This window comes from Rhinatrema bivittatum, chromosome 3 (assembly GCF_901001135.1).
Source record: "Rhinatrema bivittatum chromosome 3, aRhiBiv1.1, whole genome shotgun sequence".
Classification (NCBI taxonomy): domain Eukaryota; kingdom Metazoa; phylum Chordata; class Amphibia; order Gymnophiona; family Rhinatrematidae; genus Rhinatrema; species Rhinatrema bivittatum.
The window spans coordinates 146,778,539-146,798,365 of record NC_042617.1 but is presented as its reverse complement, the minus strand read 5'-3'; the positions used below and the strand labels follow the sequence as shown (position 1 = coordinate 146,798,365).

Here is a 19,827-nt window from a genome sequence, read left to right as displayed (position 1 = left end):
CAGCTGCTGCCTCATTACCGCAGGCCCTCATTTAAATACAGAATCACATGCCCAGGAGAGTGGCCTGGGCGCATTTCAGGAGAGTGGGTGCTCGCCTTGGAGCGCCGGCTCTCCCGTGAATTTTACTGAATCAGCCCATCTGTAAATAAAATACCCTGCTCCTAATCTATGATCCTTAGAGATGCAATTTTTTTTTTCAGGAAACCAGCCGTAAATTAAGCTAACTCATGGAAAGATTATGGATATATTAAATCAATCTCCTCCAGAAACTTTAAAACTATATTTGTTTTCTTACATTCCCTTTTAAATAATAATCTAACATCAAAGCATCTTTCTCTGCAAGTTTAGCAAAACGTAATTGCGACCCCCGCGACGGCTGCCGGTTATGAAGACCGAAGCCGGTAAACTCGGCGTCCGTTTTCATTACTGGCAGATGGCCGGTTATGAAAACGGACGCCAAGTTTACCAGCATCGATCTTCATAACTCGGCAGTCTGCCGAGGTATTTTTTGTCTTTTTTTTTTAATTGAAGAAATACCGAAAAGCAGTTTTTTCTGCTTTTCTGTACTTCTATGTGCGCTCAGCTATTTACACCTGCTCCACCTGAGACGCACATTTATTGTTTTGAATACAGAGTGAATGAGCAATAGCCTCATTCTCATGCATTTGCATGTGATGAGCACTCTCATTCACTTCGCATAGGACGGGTTAAATAGGCGCTAATCCCCCTATTGCATTAGGGGGTGGATTAGCACCTATTTAACCTGTGTCCGACAGCGGGTTAAACTACTGCGCTCGTGTGAGCACACTGTATTGCATCGGCCCCAATATTAGATATATATTGATATTATCTGCTTTACTGCTTCTGATTAGTTGCAAGTGTCCATTCCAAGCTACAGTTCACTACTAATACCTACACATCTTTGCTCATACCTTAAACAAATTGATATAAATTATATATAAAACTTGGCTGTTAACATGGCTTTGCAGCATTTTCTTTCATAAGATGACAATCATTTTAGAAGTATCCCTCTCTTATCCCCTCCTCCCAGCCCATGTGTGTGTGCACGCACATACCTTGCTCACATTCTCTGTTCCTGCCTCCTCGCAGCCTTCTCCGATCCCCACTGATCTGAGTCATGTCAGCATCTCTGGATCCACACCATTCAACATCTGTCCTCTCGATCCACACCAACTTCTGTCCGCATCTCTCTCAGGTCCCCTGCAGCTTCTCATCTGTCTGCATCTCTATCTGGTCCCTCGCCGACCTGTGCCATGCCTTCTGATCGCTCTCTCTCCCTCGCTGTCTTGAGGCTCTGACTTTATCAGCTTCTTTATTACCTCGCAGACTTTACCACGCCACTGGCTTTATTGCCATGTGCTAAAATTGTAAGTTTATGTGGTAACTGTAAACACACCGGTCTATACAGCGCTGCTCTAGTTCCATATATATATATAACAATTCACTTTCTTACAGGTCCTGTTAGAAAGTTCTTAATGAGGATTACTTTATAGGCCACCCCATGTACCTGATATCCAGCTGCTATGCATCTGCTGCGCTGTGGACCAGTTTCCTCTCCTGTTTCCCTTTTTCAGGATCAGGTTGGCACACTGTCCTTCGGATCCCTTGGATGGTACCGTACAGAGAAAACCGCATGCCTTGTTGCTTAAAAGCAATGCCTGGGTTGCCCTTGTTCCAAATCAAACAACCAGGGATCCCCTCTGGCAAGTGTAAAAACCTCTGTTGCCTCCCTGTCTTACTTCTGTAAGCTATCCCACTCCCTAAAGGTGCTGCCTCCTCCCCCTTCCTGGCTGTGTCTGGGTCTCCAAGGACCCCCTGTTGTCGCTCATCAGAGGATTAGCCAGTTCAAACTGCCACAATGGCCAGGATACCTGCTAGCGCTGCCCCAGCTTCCTGCCCTCCCAGCTCATCTCTGGTCATGCCTAAATTCCCAGACTGCAGCCTCGGTTACATGGCCCATGCCCCCTATGGAGGCTTCTTTACTTGTGCAAGTTAAGGCAGTGTCAGTGACACGACGAGAACCCCCCCCCCCCCCCCCCCGACCTCCCTGCCAGCCAGAGGGAGGCGTGGTCAGGCAGGCCCGGGGAGGGATAATAAGCAGCCGCACGCCGGGCTCGGAGCTTCTCCGGAGAGCGAGGGCACAGGCGCTCACCCACCGTTCCCACAAGGGCATCACTGGCTATACACCTCCCCACCCCATCCCCTTCTCGCCGCCATGCAGCAAGTGGAGACCCACGTGCAGTACAACTACACCTATGATGAGAATGAGTACATGATCCAAGAGGACGAGTGGGACAGGGACCTGCTGCTGGACCCTGCCTGGGAGAAACAGCAAAGGAAGGTCAGTTAGGAGTCGCTCTGTGTGTACAAACCCATAGATCCCTCTCCCTTTATATTGTACAGCCTGCATCCAGAGATGCTTCTCAGGTAATGCACATTTTGTTTACAGATTGCTCTTACTGTACGTTGCACATCTAGTGAGAGTCCTTTTAAATTCATCCTCGTTAATACTTCACTGCCGCACATTTACTAGATAGCAGATGTCAACCAGATGTTTTTGAATGCGTAAAGTATGCTATTTATAACTATAATGCGTTAAGCAGATAAGGTAAATAAAACTAGCTGTGAATGCATTCACTCTTTCAGTTAAATGCACGCATTATGATATAAATACAGATGACTGAAATTTATGCCAAAAAATATGAACTTCAAAGCAATGTTTTTAGATTTGGAGTATTAGCATGAAACACTAAAGGTGCTCTGTGGTTAAATTGATACCTCAGTATGTAAACTGAATGTTTTGATTGTTTAACTAAGTTTCCCAGACCTTAAGCGATCTATATGGGCAGCATATGGGATGCTTTTATTTATTACGTTTTGTTTAAGGGAAGGCTTAGGTGGCAAAGATTCTGCATGATGGATCTGCTCCAGCTACAACCATGGTGCCAAGAGCGTTCATCACAGCTATTTTGTTTTTGTTTTTTTATTTTTTATCCATCTTTCCTCCCTCCATAATCCAGTCATTGCAGTGACAGTACTTGTGGTTGAGATGTGCTTCCCTTCAGAATCTTAAATGTGTGAGTAAGCTCTAGATCCCTCCCATAGGTGTGGTGCGATCTGTTCAGTGTCCCCATTTCCTGTTGGAACGAAGACAGATGTCAGGACTAGGAGTTGAACCTCACTTTCCTGCATGGTAGTGTGTAGCATTGCCACTGGGCTGGTCCCACAGAATATATTCAAATGTTCACGTCAGCTAGGTTGGCATACTACATCGTCTCCTACTTTGATGTTTCCAGCCTTTAAAAGGGGTCTGTGTACTAAGCAGTCCCCCCCCCCCCAGACATAAATGGGGAAAACCCCATTAGTGCATCTGGCCCCTGAAGATTTGTGTTTCCAGTGGTAGTGATTGTGTTTTGTTTCCTTGATTTGCTAACAGCGTATCACACCTTTGAGCAGTCTAAATTAGTTCATCAGAATTAAGTGCCAAGAGTATCTGAGAGCTCAAATTGGCAGCAGAACTGGAGATTTCCTTTTTTTTTTCTTTACCCTTTTTGTGTTGTTTCAGAATGGAAGCTCCCTTGGTAATGGACTCTGAATCCAGCAAACAGCTAATGGGTAGAAGTGAAGCCGTTGCCCTTGGGTCTGCCAGTGTAGGTCATCAGGCAGATAGCAAGGGGGCGGAACCCACATCCTTAGAAGTGTTATCCAAAATAGAATAGCTTTTTCCTTTTATACCTTTTACTTATTTTGATCAGTCGTAGGCTAAGGAATATTGCATCCCTGGAGATGCTTGATTTTGGCCAGTTAGGAGCACAACCCCTGGATGCCACAGTCACACAGAAGCTCCAGTTTGCTCTGCCATTGGAAATGTCTACTCTGTTTCCCCTCTGCAATAATCTGACTGAGCAGTGTGAAGGATTAATTAGAAGCAAAAAAAACCAAAAAACCCCAAAAAGTTCATCAGTAAAGTATAAGAAGGTATATTTTAATTGTGTCCATTTTTTTTTTTTAAAGAAATCACATTTCTAATTTTGGAAACTATTATTAGAGAACTATGGCAGAGAGAGCAAAAAATATTTGCGTTGGAATAAGCGCACTTTTCATAACTTTGAGCGCTGTCCTAAAGTCCTCGAATTGCAGTTGTGCCCTGGGAAAATAAATACCCTTCGGCTTTGCTGCCATTCGCTCTGTGCGGCCTGAGCATTGTTTTAAAATGTTAAAGTGATACAAGCAGTCAAAAATAACATCTAGGGAGAGTGTTTCCCATACCTTGGCTAGTAACGGGCTGCTGTCGTTAATCCTGGGGAAACATGGCCAAACAGCAGTGAAGTGATCAGAGGACACTGAAATATTTTCTTTTTCTAGAGGGCTGGAATTATTTCCAGAAAGTACATTCCCAGTTGCTGTATTTACTGGGGGGGGGGAGGGTTGGGCAAGACTGCAGTTGGGTTTTTCTCTTAGTAATATTATTCTGATCGCGGTGATCTCAGCACAGTCCTGGCACCGCTCTGCATTAATGCTCTATGAGGCAGCCTTGGAAGAGGCTGGAAGTAAAACAGCATTGTTTCTATTTGTGGGCTGTTCTCACTAGACTGCTGCCATTTCAGTGATATGCAGGGTATGAGAGCTGTCAACAGATGCTACTAGGAGATGATGACGTCTGTAGGATTACAATGGATGCGGGGCCTAATTATAACACCAGTTCATAGGGTATTATTGTCTGCAATAATCCCGGCTGAAGTCTTTGTTGCAGGGATTTAAAAAAAATATATAGTATATGCAGCATACATCTTGTAGAAGTTGGCCATTCTGAATACAAGCAAAAGATTGTAATTACTTTTTGGAGGCCTGCTGGCTCATATAGCACAGGACAGTACAACTACAGGAGACATAGTTTAGGATAGAGGGATAAGAGATTTGTTAGATGTGGGATTTTGGTGCATTATCATTGACACTAACCCACTGATACTAAAAGTCGCAATAGAAAATATGATAAAGATAACTTGTACTTTTCATTTACCTATTTGTAACTGTTTTGTGATATTTATCTTCAGTTGTCTATATTGTTTTCCACATTCCATTTTTGCAGAGTTCAAGAGATGATCTCATTATAGCTTAGCTAATGCTATCCATTATCTGACATCATTAGAAAATAAATACCATCTTCTATTATGACATCAGCTACAGCAAAAAACATAACCTGTGCATCATTTTCTACTGCCCCTGTTAAGTAATTTAGGGGCCTCTGAATTGAAAAGCACATTAAAATTCTCCATGCTGGTTTTAGTTGTGCTTTTTTTTGTCACACTCCCTATCCCCATATTTAGCCTGCATGTGCATATAAAACTAAAGAAGTGCAGAGCGCATGTGTGCTTGGAGGGCTGCGTTAAAGAGAGCACAGTCTTTTGAACATGCATGCTTACTGTTCATCATTAGTGCATATTGCCCTGCCCTGACTAGCCCTGCCCCGCTTCTCTCCTCACAGGCCCACCCTCCCCACTCAGGATTCACGAGGCAGCGGGAGGAGAGCAGCCTTGTTACATCATCAATCTGCTTCAGAATGGCGGTCTTGACTCCTCCCACTTTGAACTACATATTGCCATGCAGTTCAAAGTGCAAGGTGAAGAGACTACCATTTTGAAGTGGATCAGTGATATGACAGGACAAAGGTAGGCAGTTCTGTGGTTCACAGTTGGTCTCCCATGGGAGCAGGAACTGTTGGGGTGGGGTTCTTCATGTGGTGATGAGGAGTCACTAGGCATAGGATAGTGCTCCCCCCACTCTACCCTGTTTAGCTGCTAGTGTGCTGACTCTGGTAGTGCACTAGCAGTTGACTACAATTTTGGGGGCTGCAGTTTCTTTATTTATGTTTACATTTATAAAATGCTGTATCCATCATTCTAAGCGGTGTACATACTAAAACATTTAAAAAATATAAAAACAGAGAGCAACCAAATATACAATACACATACAAAAACAAATATAACGAAGTGTTCAAAGTAAAACACTCATAAAACAAGAAACATCTATAAAAATAAAACATCAAACAGTACAATGAGGACATTCCAAGCTATCACTGATCTAAAAGTATTGTTTTTGGGGCGGCTTAAATAAAAATGCTTTTAGATGTTTATTGACAGCAGAGGCATATACTAACTCTGAGCAGATGAAAATATATGGAAAATGGAACTGGTACAAAAACATTGGATATTGTCTGCATATAGATGATAACCAACATCCAAATTAGCTAAAACCTTGCAGAGAGGTGACAAATAAATATATTAAACAGGGAAGACCCTTGAGGGACATCTGTTTTTAAAGGCATTAAAGATGATAACATTGACCTAGTCATAACCTGTGAATGACTGAACTCTCATCTGAAAGACGAACTTGCTGCCTGCGAGATGCCTGAGACCTTGGCTGAACTAGTGAAATTGGCAACAAGGATTGATCGCTGACTTCGCGATAAGGTGCAGGAGACCAAGACTCCCAGGAGACCCTTTCTGAGTGAAGTTCGAGTCAAGTCTACTCCCAGGCCTGTGCCTCCGGTCCCAGCAGCCAGCGAAGAAGAACCTATGCAGCTAGGCCGCAGCCATCTGACCTCAAAAGAGAGAAGAAAGCGGAGAAAATTAGGGCTGTGTATGTACTGTGGACAAACCGGTCATGCTGTCCAAGTTTGCCCTATATGTCCGGGAAACTGGCAGACCTAAGTCTTGCGGGAGGACTATTCTTAGGTCTTACCACTCCTTCTCCTCCACTCTCCCTTCCAGTATCCTTGATCTGCGGACCTTTAGAATACCAGACTCTTGCCCTTGTGGACTCCGGGGCAGGAGGTAATTTTATTCTACATCGACTAGTTGAGCATTTATGGATTCCTACTTCTACTTTGAAGACTCCACTACTTCTTTCATCTATTCATGGAGAGCCCTTACCGGGTGAAGTAACGCTATGCACCGAACCAGTGTGTCTGCAGTCCGGCGCAATCCATTCTGAAACTATCTCCTTCTTTGTTTTAGAGAAGGCCATGCACCCCATAGTGCTGGGATTGCCTTGGCTGCAGCAGCATATGCCTCAATTCAACTGGGCTACATTGGAACTGTCAAGATGGGGTCCAGACTGCCATGATAAATGCCTGAGGAGGTAGCTCCGTTACCCTGTATGCCTACTACCCTAGTGGTGCCGGGGTTGCCACCTCAATATGCATCTTTTCAAGATGTCTTCTCCAAAGAAGCTGTGGATATACTTCTGCCTCACAGACCTTATGACTGCGCTATTAATCTGAAGCCTAATACGGAGCTACCCAAGGGTAGAGTGTACTCCCTGTCTGTGGCAGAAAACAAGGCCATGTCTGAATATATTCAGGAGAATCTCCAAAAGGGCTTCATATGACCATTTAAGTCCCCTGCTGGCGCAGGCTTTTTCTTCATGGGCAAAAAGGGCGGTACCTTACACCCATGTATAGATTACAGGGGCCTCAACGAAATAATAAAAGATTGATACCCACTGCCTTTGATTGCAGAACTATTTGACAGGTTACAAGGAGCTCAAATCTTTACCAAACTGGACCTGAAGGGAGCCTACAACTTACTCCACAGTCGAGCTGGTTGTGAGTGGAAGACAGCCTTCAACACTCTGGACGGTCACTTTGAATATCTAGTGATGCCATTCGGACTGTGCAATGCCCCGGCTGACTTTCAAAATCTCATGAATGACCTTTTCAGGGATCTCCTCTACAAATGTGTCATTATTTGCTTGGACGACGTATTGATATTTTCGCAAGACATGACCACTCATCAAGAGGATGTCAAGAGAGTACTTCAGAGACTCCGAGAGAACCACCTTTACGCCAAGCTATCTAAATGTGAGTTTCACAAAGAGTCAGTGCCTTTCCTAGGCTACATCGTCTCAAAACAAGGCTTCCAAATGGACCCTCAGAAGCTGGAGAGTATCAAGAACTGGGCACAACCCACTGGATTGAAAGCTCTCAGATGCTTCTTAGGTTTTACCAACTACTACAGGACCTTTATTAAGAACTATTCCTCACTTACAGTACCACTTACAGCTATGACAAAGAAAAGTGCCAGTGCTGCTAATTGGTCTCCAGAGGCGATAGCTGCATTCCACAAATTAAAGGATGCCTTTTCTAGTAAGCCGTGCCTTCGACATCCAGACCCCTCCAAGCCTTTCATCGTGGAGGTCGATGCCTCAGACGTTGGCGTAGGGGCCGAATTGAGCCAGGCTGGTGATTCAAAAGTTCTACAAGCATGCTCATTTTTCTCCCACCATTTCTCGCCTGCAGAGAAAAATTACGGAATAGGAGATAAGGAACTCCTAGCTATAAAATTGGCATTCAAGGAATGGCGTCCTTGGCTCAAGGGAGCGCAACATCAAATAACGGTCTTCACAGACCAAAAGAACCTGGAGTACCTCCGCCACGCACAGTGCCTGAATCATAGACAAGCGAGATGGTCACTGTTTTTCAACAGATTCAACTTTGTGCTCAAGTATCGCCCTAGAGATAAAAATATCAGAGTGACGCTCTCTCGTTCTTTCCTCTCCGAGGACATACCTGAAGAACAGCAACACATCACTGACCCTGAGAAGGTCATATTGGCAGCTACCCTATCTGTGCCCGCAGGAAAGACTATCGTACCCAAGAATCTCAGGAAAAAGTTATTGGCTTGGACCCACGACTCCAAACTTTCCGGACATCCTGGTCAACATAGAACCCTGTCTAAACTTCAACCCTATTACTGGTGGCCCACCATGAAGGAAGATAAATTCGCCTACGTCGCTTCTTGCGCAAACTGCGCTAAACAGAAGACACCGCTGGGTCGTCCATGGGGTCTACTCCAACCCTTGCCAGTACCAGAAGAACCATGGACACATATTGCCACAGACTTTGTGGTAGATTTACCATCCTCCAGAGGGAACAACACCATTTGGGAAACCGTAGACCGGTTCTCGAAGATGGCCTTCCTAAGCACATAGTCTCCGATCGTGGAGCCCAATTCACAGCTAACTTCTGGAAGGCACTATGTAAGAAGTTCGATATTTCTCTTGATTTTACATCCGCATACCATCCGCAATCCAACAGACAAACTGAAAGGATGAATTGGACTTTAAAGCAGTTCATTCGTGCTTATGTAAACACTCGCCAGAAAGATTGGAGTGAACTGTTACCCTGGGCAGAATTTGCCATAAATTCTCATCCAGCAACATCCACTGGAGTAACACCTTTCGAAGTGGTCTACGGATGACTACCACCACCATCATCATTGCCACTTCCGTTATCAGTGTCATCCCTGGCAGCTCAATCTACTGCCAAGAACATCCATCAACTTTGGACTCAGACAAAAGAGATGCTTACTAAAGCAGGACTTCGAGCAAGAGAGGATATGATGCTCATCACTGTAAGGCTCCAGACTTCAAACCTGGTGATAAAGTCTGGCTTTCCACCAAGCACCTAAGACTCAAACTTCCTTCAGCTCGCTTCTCCAACAAGTACCCGAGGCTACACCTGTAAATGCAGAAGAAGACATCGAATACAAAGTAGACACCGTTCTCGATGTAAGAAGATGAGGCAGAGTATGAGAGTACCTCCTGTCATGGGAGGGGTACAGCCCAGAAGAAAACTCTTGGACACCAATGTCTAATATCCTGGATAAATGTTGCAACCGTCGGTCTGTTCCTCCGGTCCCAGCAGCCAGCGAAGAAGAACCGATGCAGTTAGGCCGCAGTCATCTGACGTCTAAAGAAAGAAGAAAGCAGAAGAAGCTAGGGCTGTGTATGTATTGTGGACAAGCTGACAAACAAACGAACCAGCAACAGTCTTGTCACCGTAAACATCAACAAAAAAAGACTGAGATATCTAATATCAATTTGTGTACACCTAGTATAAGTGCTGCAAAAAGCTTTTATGCAATTTGTGAAACCGCATCAGCAAGCCTGACAACGGCCGTGAAAACACTTGCCGTTCGGACCTCTCGTCATTTGCGGTGTTGGTAATCCATGCGAGATGTGTTATTCAGAAAATTTTTGTATAAACATTATCTGTTCCCCTATAGAAAGTTCATGAGCCCGACAGCGGCCGGTGTTTCGCGATCGGTATCGCTTCTTCAGGAGTCAATTGCAATATCATGGAACAGATGCTATGTAAAAACAGAAATATAGCATGAAGGGAATGAAATTTTAAGAAGTACTTAACTGAGGTGTCACAGCACGCTAACCTTTATCCCGGACGATTCCGTCTCTCAAATCGGTAAATTCCAGCGGGACAGAGTAACGCTGAAAAGACCCACCCTTTAAAAAGCCCGCGATTTTGAGCACGTAGTGACGTCAAAGCGTCATTAAAGAGTCGTTGCCGTAGCAACAAAAACAGCTGTGAGATGGAGCTGAAAACAGAAATCAAACATGATGACGTCATTCAGGATTGACGCGGCAAATTCAAAGATGTTTCGTTAAGACAGGAGATGTGTTTAAATTGGGTCAATGTTGTTTGTTTATAGGAAGACTTGATATTCTATTGCTGAATTTAGGCCGTGAGGCTCAACTGTGTTCAAACGGTGTATCCAGCATTGTTCAGCGCGTAATAACTGCATATTGAAATCTCCTCCACGCCAGCTAGGGGTCAATTGCTCCAATACCACGGATTTTAATTCATCAAAATTATGATGATGTTGAAGACAGTGAGATGTTAATGGGGCAGTCAATTTCCCTGTGGAGATACAGGATCGATGCTCTATAAGCCTGGTTTTAAGGGCTCGTTGAGTTTTTTCCAATGTACCAAAGATTACATGGGCATTGTATTAAATAAATCAGTCCTGTGGAACGGCAAGTTGTGAACTGCCTTAAAACCCAAGTGAAGTCGATTTTAGAAAAGTACAGGGAAGATGTATCTATCATCACATGGCATATTGTGCATGCTCCACAAGAAGTGTGTGCCCCTATCTGAACCCTGGGTGGAGGGATCTTTGTGTCTGAATGAACTAGTAAGTCTTTAAAACTAGAATTTCTCGTGAAGGCAAACCGTGGAATATCTTGAAATTCATCGTGAAGCTGTAGTAGGTGCCAATTTTGAAATATAATGCGTTTCATGACAGAAGTCATTGATGAGAATGGTAAAACACAAGTGAGCACTTCTGTCTCCTCAGACTGTTTTGGTAAAAATAACCAGTCCCTGTGGGTGAATTTTGCTCGTGTGTATGCGCGCTTAATACAACGTGAAGGATACCCTCGTTTTTGTTGCTACGGCAACGACTCTTTAATGACGCTTTGACGTCACTATGTGCTCAAAATCGCGGGCTTTTTAAAGGGTGGGTCTTTTCAGCGTTACTCTGTCCCGCTGGAATTTACCGATTTGAGAGACGGAATCGTCCGGGATAAAGGTTAGCGTGCTGTGACACCTCAGTTAAGTACTTCTTAAAATTTCATTCCCTTCATGCTATATTTCTGTTTTTACATAGCATCTGTTCCATGATATTGCAATTGACTCCTGAAGAAGCGATACCGATCGCGAAACACCGGCCGCTGTCGGGCTCATGAACTTTCTATAGGGGAACAGATAATGTTTATACAAAAATTTTCTGAATAACACATCTCGCATGGATTACCAACACCGCAAATGACGAGAGGTCCGAACGGCAAGTGTTTTCACGGCCGTTGTCAGGCTTGCTGATGCGGTTTCTCAAATTGCATAAAAGCTTTTTGCAGCACTTATACTAGGTGTACACAAATTGATATTAGATATCTCTGTTGTGGACAAGCTGGCCATGCTGTCCAAGCCTGCCCTATGTCCGGGAAACTGGCAGACATAAGTCCTGCTGGAGGACTCTTCTTAGGTCTTACCACTCCTTCTCCTCCGCTCTCTCTACCCGTATCTCTGGTCTGCGGACCTTTGGAGTATCAGACACTCGCTCTTGTGGATTCAGGGGCTGGGGCAATTTCATTTTACAGCATCTAGTGGAGCATTTACGGATTCCTACTTCCACTATGAAGCCTCCGCTACTCCTTTCATCCATTTATGGAGAATCCTTACCGGGTGAAGTAACGCAATGCACAGAACCAGTGCATCTCCGTACCGGCACTCTCCATTTGGAGATCATCTCCTTCTACGTACTAGAGAAGGCTATGCACCCCATTGTGCTGGGGTACCTTGGCTACAGCAGCACATGCCTCAATTTAATTGGGCTACACTGGAACTGTCAAAATGGGGTCAGGACTGCCATGGCAAATGCCTGAAAGAGATAACTCCAGTGACCTGTGTGCCTACAACACCAGTGATGTCGGGGTTGCTGCCCCAATATGCATCTTTTCAAGATGTCTTTTCGAAGGAAGCTGCCGATATACTACCACCTCACAGGCCTTATGACTGTGCTATCAACCTGAAGCCCAACATGGAACCTCCCAGGGGCAGAGTGTACCCCCTGTCAGTGGCTGAGAACAAGCCATGTCTGAGTATATTCTGGAGAGTATCAAGAATTGGGAACAACCCACGGGGTTTAAGGCCCTCAGATGCTTCCTAGACTTCACGAATTATTATAGGACCTTTATTAAAAATTACTCTTCACTCACAGTGCTGCTTACTGCTATGACTAAAAAAGAGGGGCTAATGCCTCCAATTGATCTCCAGAAGCTATTGCTGCCTTTCAGAAGCTCAAGGATGCCTTTTCCACCAAGCCGTGTCTTTGACATCCTGACCCCTCCAAGCCTTTTATCGTAGAGGTCGATGCCTCTGACGTGGGAGTAGGGGCAGTGTTAAGCCAGGCCGGCGACTCTAAAGTTCCTCAACCAACCTCATTCTTCTCCCGCCGCTTCTCTCCCACGGAGAAAAATTACACAATAGGAGATAAGGAGCTGCTGGCTATAAAGTTAGCATTCAAAGAATGGCGCCCCTGGCTCGAGGGAGCACAGCATCAAATAACGGTCTTCACAGACCATAAAAACCTGGAGTACCTTCGCCATTCACAGTGCCTCAATCATAGACAAGCAAGGTGGTCGCTGTTTTTCAACAGATTCAACTTCGTGCTCAAGTATCGCCCTGGAGACAGAAATATTAGGGCTGATGCTCTTTCACGTTCCTTTCTCTCCGAGGACATACCGGAAGAGCCACAGCACATTATTGACCCTGCGAAGGTCATCCTGGCAACTATACAAACCGTGCCAGCAGGAAAGATCATTGTACCCAAAAACCTCCGGAAAAAGCTTCTGGCTTGGGCCCATGACTCCAAGCTCTCAGGACACCCTGGTCAACATAGGACATTATCCAAGCTCCAGACCTTTTATTGGTGGCCTACCATGAAAGAGGATACCTTTGCCTACGTCGCCTCCTGCGCTAATTGCGCTAAGCAAAAGACACCTCCAGGCCATCCATGGGGTCTACTCCAACCCTTACCAGTGCCAGAAGAACCATGGGCGGGTGCAACACCATTCAAAGTGGTCTATGGACAACTACCTCTACCACCACTGCCACTTCCTTTATCAGTGTCGTCCCTGGCAGCACAATCAACTGCCAAAGACATCCAACAACTTTGAATTCAGACTAGAGAGATGCTTATTAAAGCAGGACTTTGAGCTAAAAATGGATACGACGCCCATCACCGCAAGGCTCCAGACTTCAAGCCGGGTGATAAAGTCTGGCTTTCTACCAAGCACTTAAGACTTAAACTCCCCTCTGCTAGCTTTCCTCCACGATTCATTGGACCATTTCCCATCCTCCGAAGTCTGGGCAATCTCACTTACAGTCTGAAGCTACCATCTACTCTAAAGATTCACAACGCATTCCACGTCTCACTACTGAAGCCATTGATCCTTAGTGAGTTCTCCAATAAGGTACCAGAAACCACACCTGTAGATGCAGAAGAGGACATCGAATACAAAGTAGACTCCATTCTCGATGTCAGAAAACGAGGCAGAACATGGGAATACCTCCTGTCATGGGAGGGATATGGTCCTGAAGAAAATTCTTGGACGTCCATCACCAATATGCTTGATAAAGAGATGCTACAGGATTATCATCGCCTACATCCTCACAAGCCAAGACATGGTAGGAAACAGCGTGGATGCCCTTTGAAGGGGCGTACTATTGCGTCCATCGGTCTTCGACGCCTTCGCCCCATTTGCCTCACCTCATTCACAGCTCCTCCCGCTTACCTGGGAAAGATGGCTACTGCGGCATCTCTCAGCCGCCCACTCTGGCGTCCCCAGAACGGCTATGATGCAGCTTACCACCATTGTTCCTCCCAGGCTCCTACTAGGGTGCACGCACGTGCGCAACCCGCAGCTTTATACCACCTTTGGCGCGAACCTCGAGGGCATTCCCTCATGATGACATCACGCCACTCCGGTATATCTAGCTCTTGTATTTGCTAGCTCATCGAGTTAGCAAGGGACTCCTATGGGATAGGAGTGATTCGACTGAGAAGTGATTCGACTGGAGTGATTCGACTGAGAAGGACGTCTCTCTCTGCGGACATTCCTGACTTCCATTCTGTTCCTGTCTTTGCTACTCTGCTGCTTCCATGCTGTTGCAGGAAGTTCTCTCACCTTACCCTTCGGGGTATGCTACGAGGGTACCCGCTCTTCGGGGGCCCTCAGTTCTATCCATGTGCCTACAGGGATCAGGTACTCGCGCCTCAAAGGCCTGCTCTCCCTATCTCAGTACCCTCACCATCTACCTGTGCAATCGCTAAATACAACTAAGCTAGTAGTGAGTATTCTAACCTATTCTATCTCTGCAGTGCTCTCCGGGGAAATCCTGCTGCGGGACCTCCTGACGTCATCCAACGGAGTAGAGCTCCCCCTACCGAGGATCCTGAGACTGCAACCATCTACTACCTCACTACTGCCACCTCCGGTGGCTCATTCAGCTGTTTAATAAAAGAACTTGCATTCGTATGTCTACTGAGTCTAGCCCAGTGTTGTGGCTCTTCGAGGGGCTCCTCCCTGTGGGTGTGATCACCTCCGCAACACCCAAGGATCCACAAACACACACACCTAACAATAAAGAGATGCTACAGGAATTTCATCACTTGCATCCTCACAAACTAAGACCTTGTAGGAAACAGTGTGGACGCCCTTTGAAGGGGGGTACTGTTGCGTTCATCGGTCTTCGACGGCTTCGCCCGTTTGCCTCACCTTGTTTATGGCTCCTCCCGATCACCTGGGAAAGATGGCTACCACTGCGTCTCCCTGCCGACCTCTCTGGCGTCCCCAGAACGGCTATGGTGCTGACTTCTGCCATTGTTCCACCCAGGACCTACTAGGGTGCGCGTGCGTGCACGCAACCCACGTCTTTGTACCACCCTTAGCGCGAACCTTGAGGGCGTTCCCTCATGCTGACGTCACGCCATCCGGGTATTTTACCTTCATCAATTTGCTAGCTCTCCGAATTAGCAAGGACTCGAATCCGTTCCTGTCTACGCTACTCTACAGCTTCCGTGCTACCTGCAGGAAGCTCTTCCTCTCTGCCCTTCAGGGGGTATTATTAACTTGGGCACCCGCTCCTTGGGGGCCCTCTGTTTTCTTTCAGGTGCCTTACAGGGAACAGGTACTCGCTCCTCGAGGGCATGCTCTCCCTGCTTCGGTGCCTGTACCTCCTACAATACCTGGTGGAATCTCTAACCTACAGCTAACATCCAGTGAGTACCTTAATCATCAGTCTTTCTCTTCCACAGTAACTCCTTGGGGAATACCTGCTGCGGAACCTCCTGGCATCATCCAGGAGAGAAGGGCTCCCTCTGCCGAGGTCCCTGAGTCTGCAACTACCAACTGCTTCACTACTGCCACCGCTGGTGGCTTTCTACAAAGCTGTATAATAAAAGAACTTGCTTGTGTGTGTGTAGTCCGAGTCTAGCCCAGTGCTGTGGTTCCTCATGGGGCTCCTCCCCATGGGCGTGGTCATCCCCACAGCACCCAAGGATCCACCAAACATACATAACCACAATAGTATCCAGTCTCGGGTCCATTAGTGCCAGTTCCGGAGGAAGGCATGAAGATAACGCTTGTGGAGTTCTTAGCTCAGGAGATCACAAAGAAAACTCCTTTTCCGAACCCATCAGCGGGGGGACCGCAACCTCCAACATCGGGTAAATAGTGAATTCGGGGATCGTGCACTGCCCAGAGGGGAGGGGGGTACGGAGAGAAATACCCGCACTCCCCTTGCATTTAGGAGGCATAGTATGGCAGATTCAAACTAGAAGAGGAAATCATCCGGGACGAGCTGAAAAACACTACACACAAGCTGTCATGTTGACTCCTCCCCCCTATTATGCATAAATTTCTAGGTTGTGACAAAAATAAAGTGTAATTAAATTAAAGGGAGCCCTGACATGATGTTAATGGAACAAACTGCTGCAAAGCTTAAAGACTTCATATCTGGCTTTAATGCTTTGCTTTTATTTTGACTGGGTAGTTTCCTCCTGCTCCTTTGGAACTAGGGCTGTGATTTGGCACCATGATCTGTCATTCGCAACAACAAGGGGACTTTCCACATATTTTATATTCCCCCAAACCCTAACACACCTTGCCTTGTCATTGCAGTGATGATCCTGGGCCAGGGTACATGCACCAAGGCTCTTTTTGGATCCCTGTAGTCATGGACATTGAATCTGGCCACCTGGTGTCACCTATGAACAATGACTATGACTCTCTTCTCCCCTGGGAGCTGAGATATCTGCCTCTGTAGCATTTGAATTTCTCACTCTGGCCGACTAGACTCGGGGATCGAACTGGGGACCTTCCACATGGCAGTGCACACAACTGGGCCGACCCCTGTGCATTACTTTTTCTACATAGAACAGTGCCATCTCTGCCTTACTGGTGATTTGTTAGTGGCCATCACCAGACACGTGTTTTGATACAGAGAATATCCATGTTGACATTCTGGGTGCCAAGAGTCTTATGGATCCATCGCAGGTGTCACTGACAGCATACTGTACATCCAGAAAAGTAGGTTAGAAGTTAGCTGCTCATGGATTTGTGCAATTTAATATCAGGCAACACTAAGGATATGTATTTTTTAAATAATGAATTTGGATTATGGGATCAGAAAGCTGAAAGAGAACTTATTGGGTGCAAAACATTAATGAAAAAAAAAATAAACTAACAACTTTTTCGCTGTTGTCCACTTTGAGAGAAAACCCTCAGAAGTATCTTGAGTTGCTAATGTCCCTCCAAAGACAATACTTGCTCTTCATCATTAATAACTCATATGATGGAAAGGAGATGGAATAAGCAATAGCTTGACAGTGTTAGTATAGAACTCTGTATTTGGCTTTTTTTTTTTTTATAGAATAAGGTGAACATGCCAATTAACTGCACATCAGCTTGAAAGCAAATGTTCAAAACCAGCATGGAAATAATTTTAGTGCCGCTAAAATACTTTGGTTAAGTGGCCATCAAGTTTTATGATTCTCATTTCACAAACCAATAGTTAACCAGCTGAAACGCACTAAGAAGAAGGAAAGCTGGTGGAAGCAACCGACTGGACCTATTTGCATGTTAGAAAAGAGTAATTTTTGAGGGATTCCTTTGAAAATGCATTTTTTTTTGTTTCCCTTTAGGCATACATTTCCAATTTCTGAAATTATCACTCACCTGTACGCTTTCCTTTCAACATTGGTCAGGAGTGATCACCAGGAACCTACGACCCCCCAACCCCAGACATGGAAAACTCTTTCTGCTTTAGCGGCTCTGACCTGTGTCACTCAATGAAGTCCTTCAGCCATGAGCAGAATCTCAGAGTGCCCTGATAGGGTTCTCTTTCTCAGCCATTCACGTTAAATTCAGCCTTCGTTTTGTTTTTAAAGACAGGCATAAAAAGAGTCCAAAGAGCAGAACGGTAAAGCAGAAATTCTGCCTCACTGGTTTTATTAATGTGTCCCTCTCCATCCAGAGGAAGCTTGCTAAAATAAGATAGATAAGGAATGGAATGTGGAACAAGATGGGAAAAGCAGGTGATGCCTTAGTTGTCGATTGGGCAAAGACGCCTACACTGCTGCTGCTGCCTCTACTGGTTCCTGCTTTTCCAGGTGGGAAGAGATTTGGCAGGTGTAGAGGTGAAGAGCTGCAGTGGCTTCATGTCTTTCAAAATGTCATGTTCTCTGTAAGATAGCAACTTATATATCAACAGATCCCAGAGTTGTGGAGGTAGAATTTTGAATAGGATCTACAGTCGATTCTTTTGTTCTGTGTGCCCCCCCTGCTCATCTGTGAACACATCTAAATAGGATCGCTTTCCTTAGGGTGTGCCATAAAGGCGTGCCGGATATGATGAAGGAAGAACAAGCTGCATAGGTGTATTCATTCTAATAGGTTTACCATTTAATAAGATTTGTAGCAAATTATTCTGATAATCACTTGTTTTGTTGCAGGTAGCCATGAGCTATCCTCTGCCCATGGAGAACATTATCTGCTTATCAGTTCTTTTCATACTATTTACACCTACTGTTGAAACTTTCTCCCTCCCCCAACCCCCGCCAGCCAAAACAGGTTCCGTTCCTGTTATGTACTCCATCATTTAATGTTTAATTTGCAAAGAGTGTTTCTCGTTAACAAATTATACCTCAATATCGCTGACTTTAAAGACAGATGGGGATTGAGGCATCATCACTTCTTTATTTGCACCTTCTGCACTCTCTGTGCTGATGAGGCTCGCAAACAAAAGAGGCATCATACAAAAATATTTATTGGTTTCTGCAAGAGCTTGGGGCATTGTTTATTCAAGGTATAAAATGGGTGGATTTGTAGGGCAAGCATAGTCATTGGCTAAAGAAATATGACTTAGTTTAGCAAAAGATGGTAAATGGTTTAGCTGCTGAACTGAATATCTTTGCTCCCCTGAAGCAAGTTTTTCCCCCTTCTGATGCTGCTATGTTCTTAAACAGGAGTGGGCAAACTACAGCCCGCAGGCCAAACATGGCCTGATGAAAGATTTTTTCTGGCCCTCCTCTTCCTCAATTTTCCCCATTAGATCTGGCCTGCCGGCACCTTCAATGCCATCAATAATAGCTTTATAGAGTGACACTACTCACAGAGAAAATACAATTTTAAATGTAATATTATTTATTCATGTAATACACAAATCCCTATCTAATCAGATAAAATCTATCACATTCATACTCTTTCATCCAACCACACTAATTAAAAAATTACAATCAATTATACATTTGTATTCTTATCTAACAATTTATATACTTCATTACCTAAACATATAAATATATGTAGCCAAAAATGTATTCATTATCATATCCTAGAATTAATATTTCCTCAAAAAGATCAGCGTCGTCCTCTCCTCAATTTCCCAAGCATATAACTATAAATAACACAAACTTCTAATTTATCATGTCCCAAAATCAATTCATTGTTATTTCAAAAAGATCAGCGTCATCCTCCCCTCTTATGTTGTCCAACAAAGAAATCTCTGTTTCACCCTCTCCTACTAGGGCTTCTTCAGGGACTAATGGCTGATATTTTGTAGAAAATTCTCCACTACAGCAACACTTTTCAAAACTCATCCTATAATTATTAAAACATAAAATACCCAATCACTATCTCTTACCAACACATTCACTATGAATACTTCAAAATCAGTATATCTATTCTATTTATTAACTGCTATTCATAACTCCATCTCCCGATACATATGTTCTAATAACAACGCCATATCTCAAATATATCCGATCTCAAATATACTTCATCTCATTAATTTCTGAACCCATCAATTATCTAAAAACCAAAAAAGCACATTATAAACAGATTTAAACATAAGCTTTACTCAAAACACATACATCATAGAACTCTGCCATG

The 19,827-nt window shown here is 44.7% G+C and overlaps 2 protein-coding genes across 7 annotated transcripts in view; one reads left to right on the top strand and one right to left on the bottom strand.

Moving 5' to 3' along the window:
* HEATR1 (HEAT repeat containing 1) overlaps positions 1–2,002 on the bottom strand; it is a 317,329-nt gene extending 315,327 nt beyond the window's left edge. For 2 of the 5 annotated variants that reach the window (XM_029593814.1, XM_029593815.1), the window contains exon 1: positions 1,529–2,002. The gene's annotated coding sequence lies outside the window, so the exon portion shown is untranslated. Of the gene's footprint in view, positions 1–1,076 lie in introns of all 5 variants that reach the window. The other 3 variants (XM_029593812.1, XM_029593810.1, XM_029593813.1) reach the window with 3 other exon arrangements.
* A 132-nt stretch (positions 2,003–2,134) lies between these two features.
* The window catches only part of ACTN2 (actinin alpha 2), a 177,080-nt gene continuing 159,387 nt past the window's right edge, over positions 2,135–19,827 (top strand). For both annotated transcript variants that reach the window (XM_029593816.1, XM_029593817.1), the window contains exon 1: positions 2,135–2,362. In XM_029593816.1, coding sequence (XP_029449676.1) covers positions 2,237–2,362 — 126 coding nt within the window. In that variant the 5' untranslated portion in view covers positions 2,135–2,236. The remainder of the gene's footprint in view (positions 2,363–19,827) is intronic.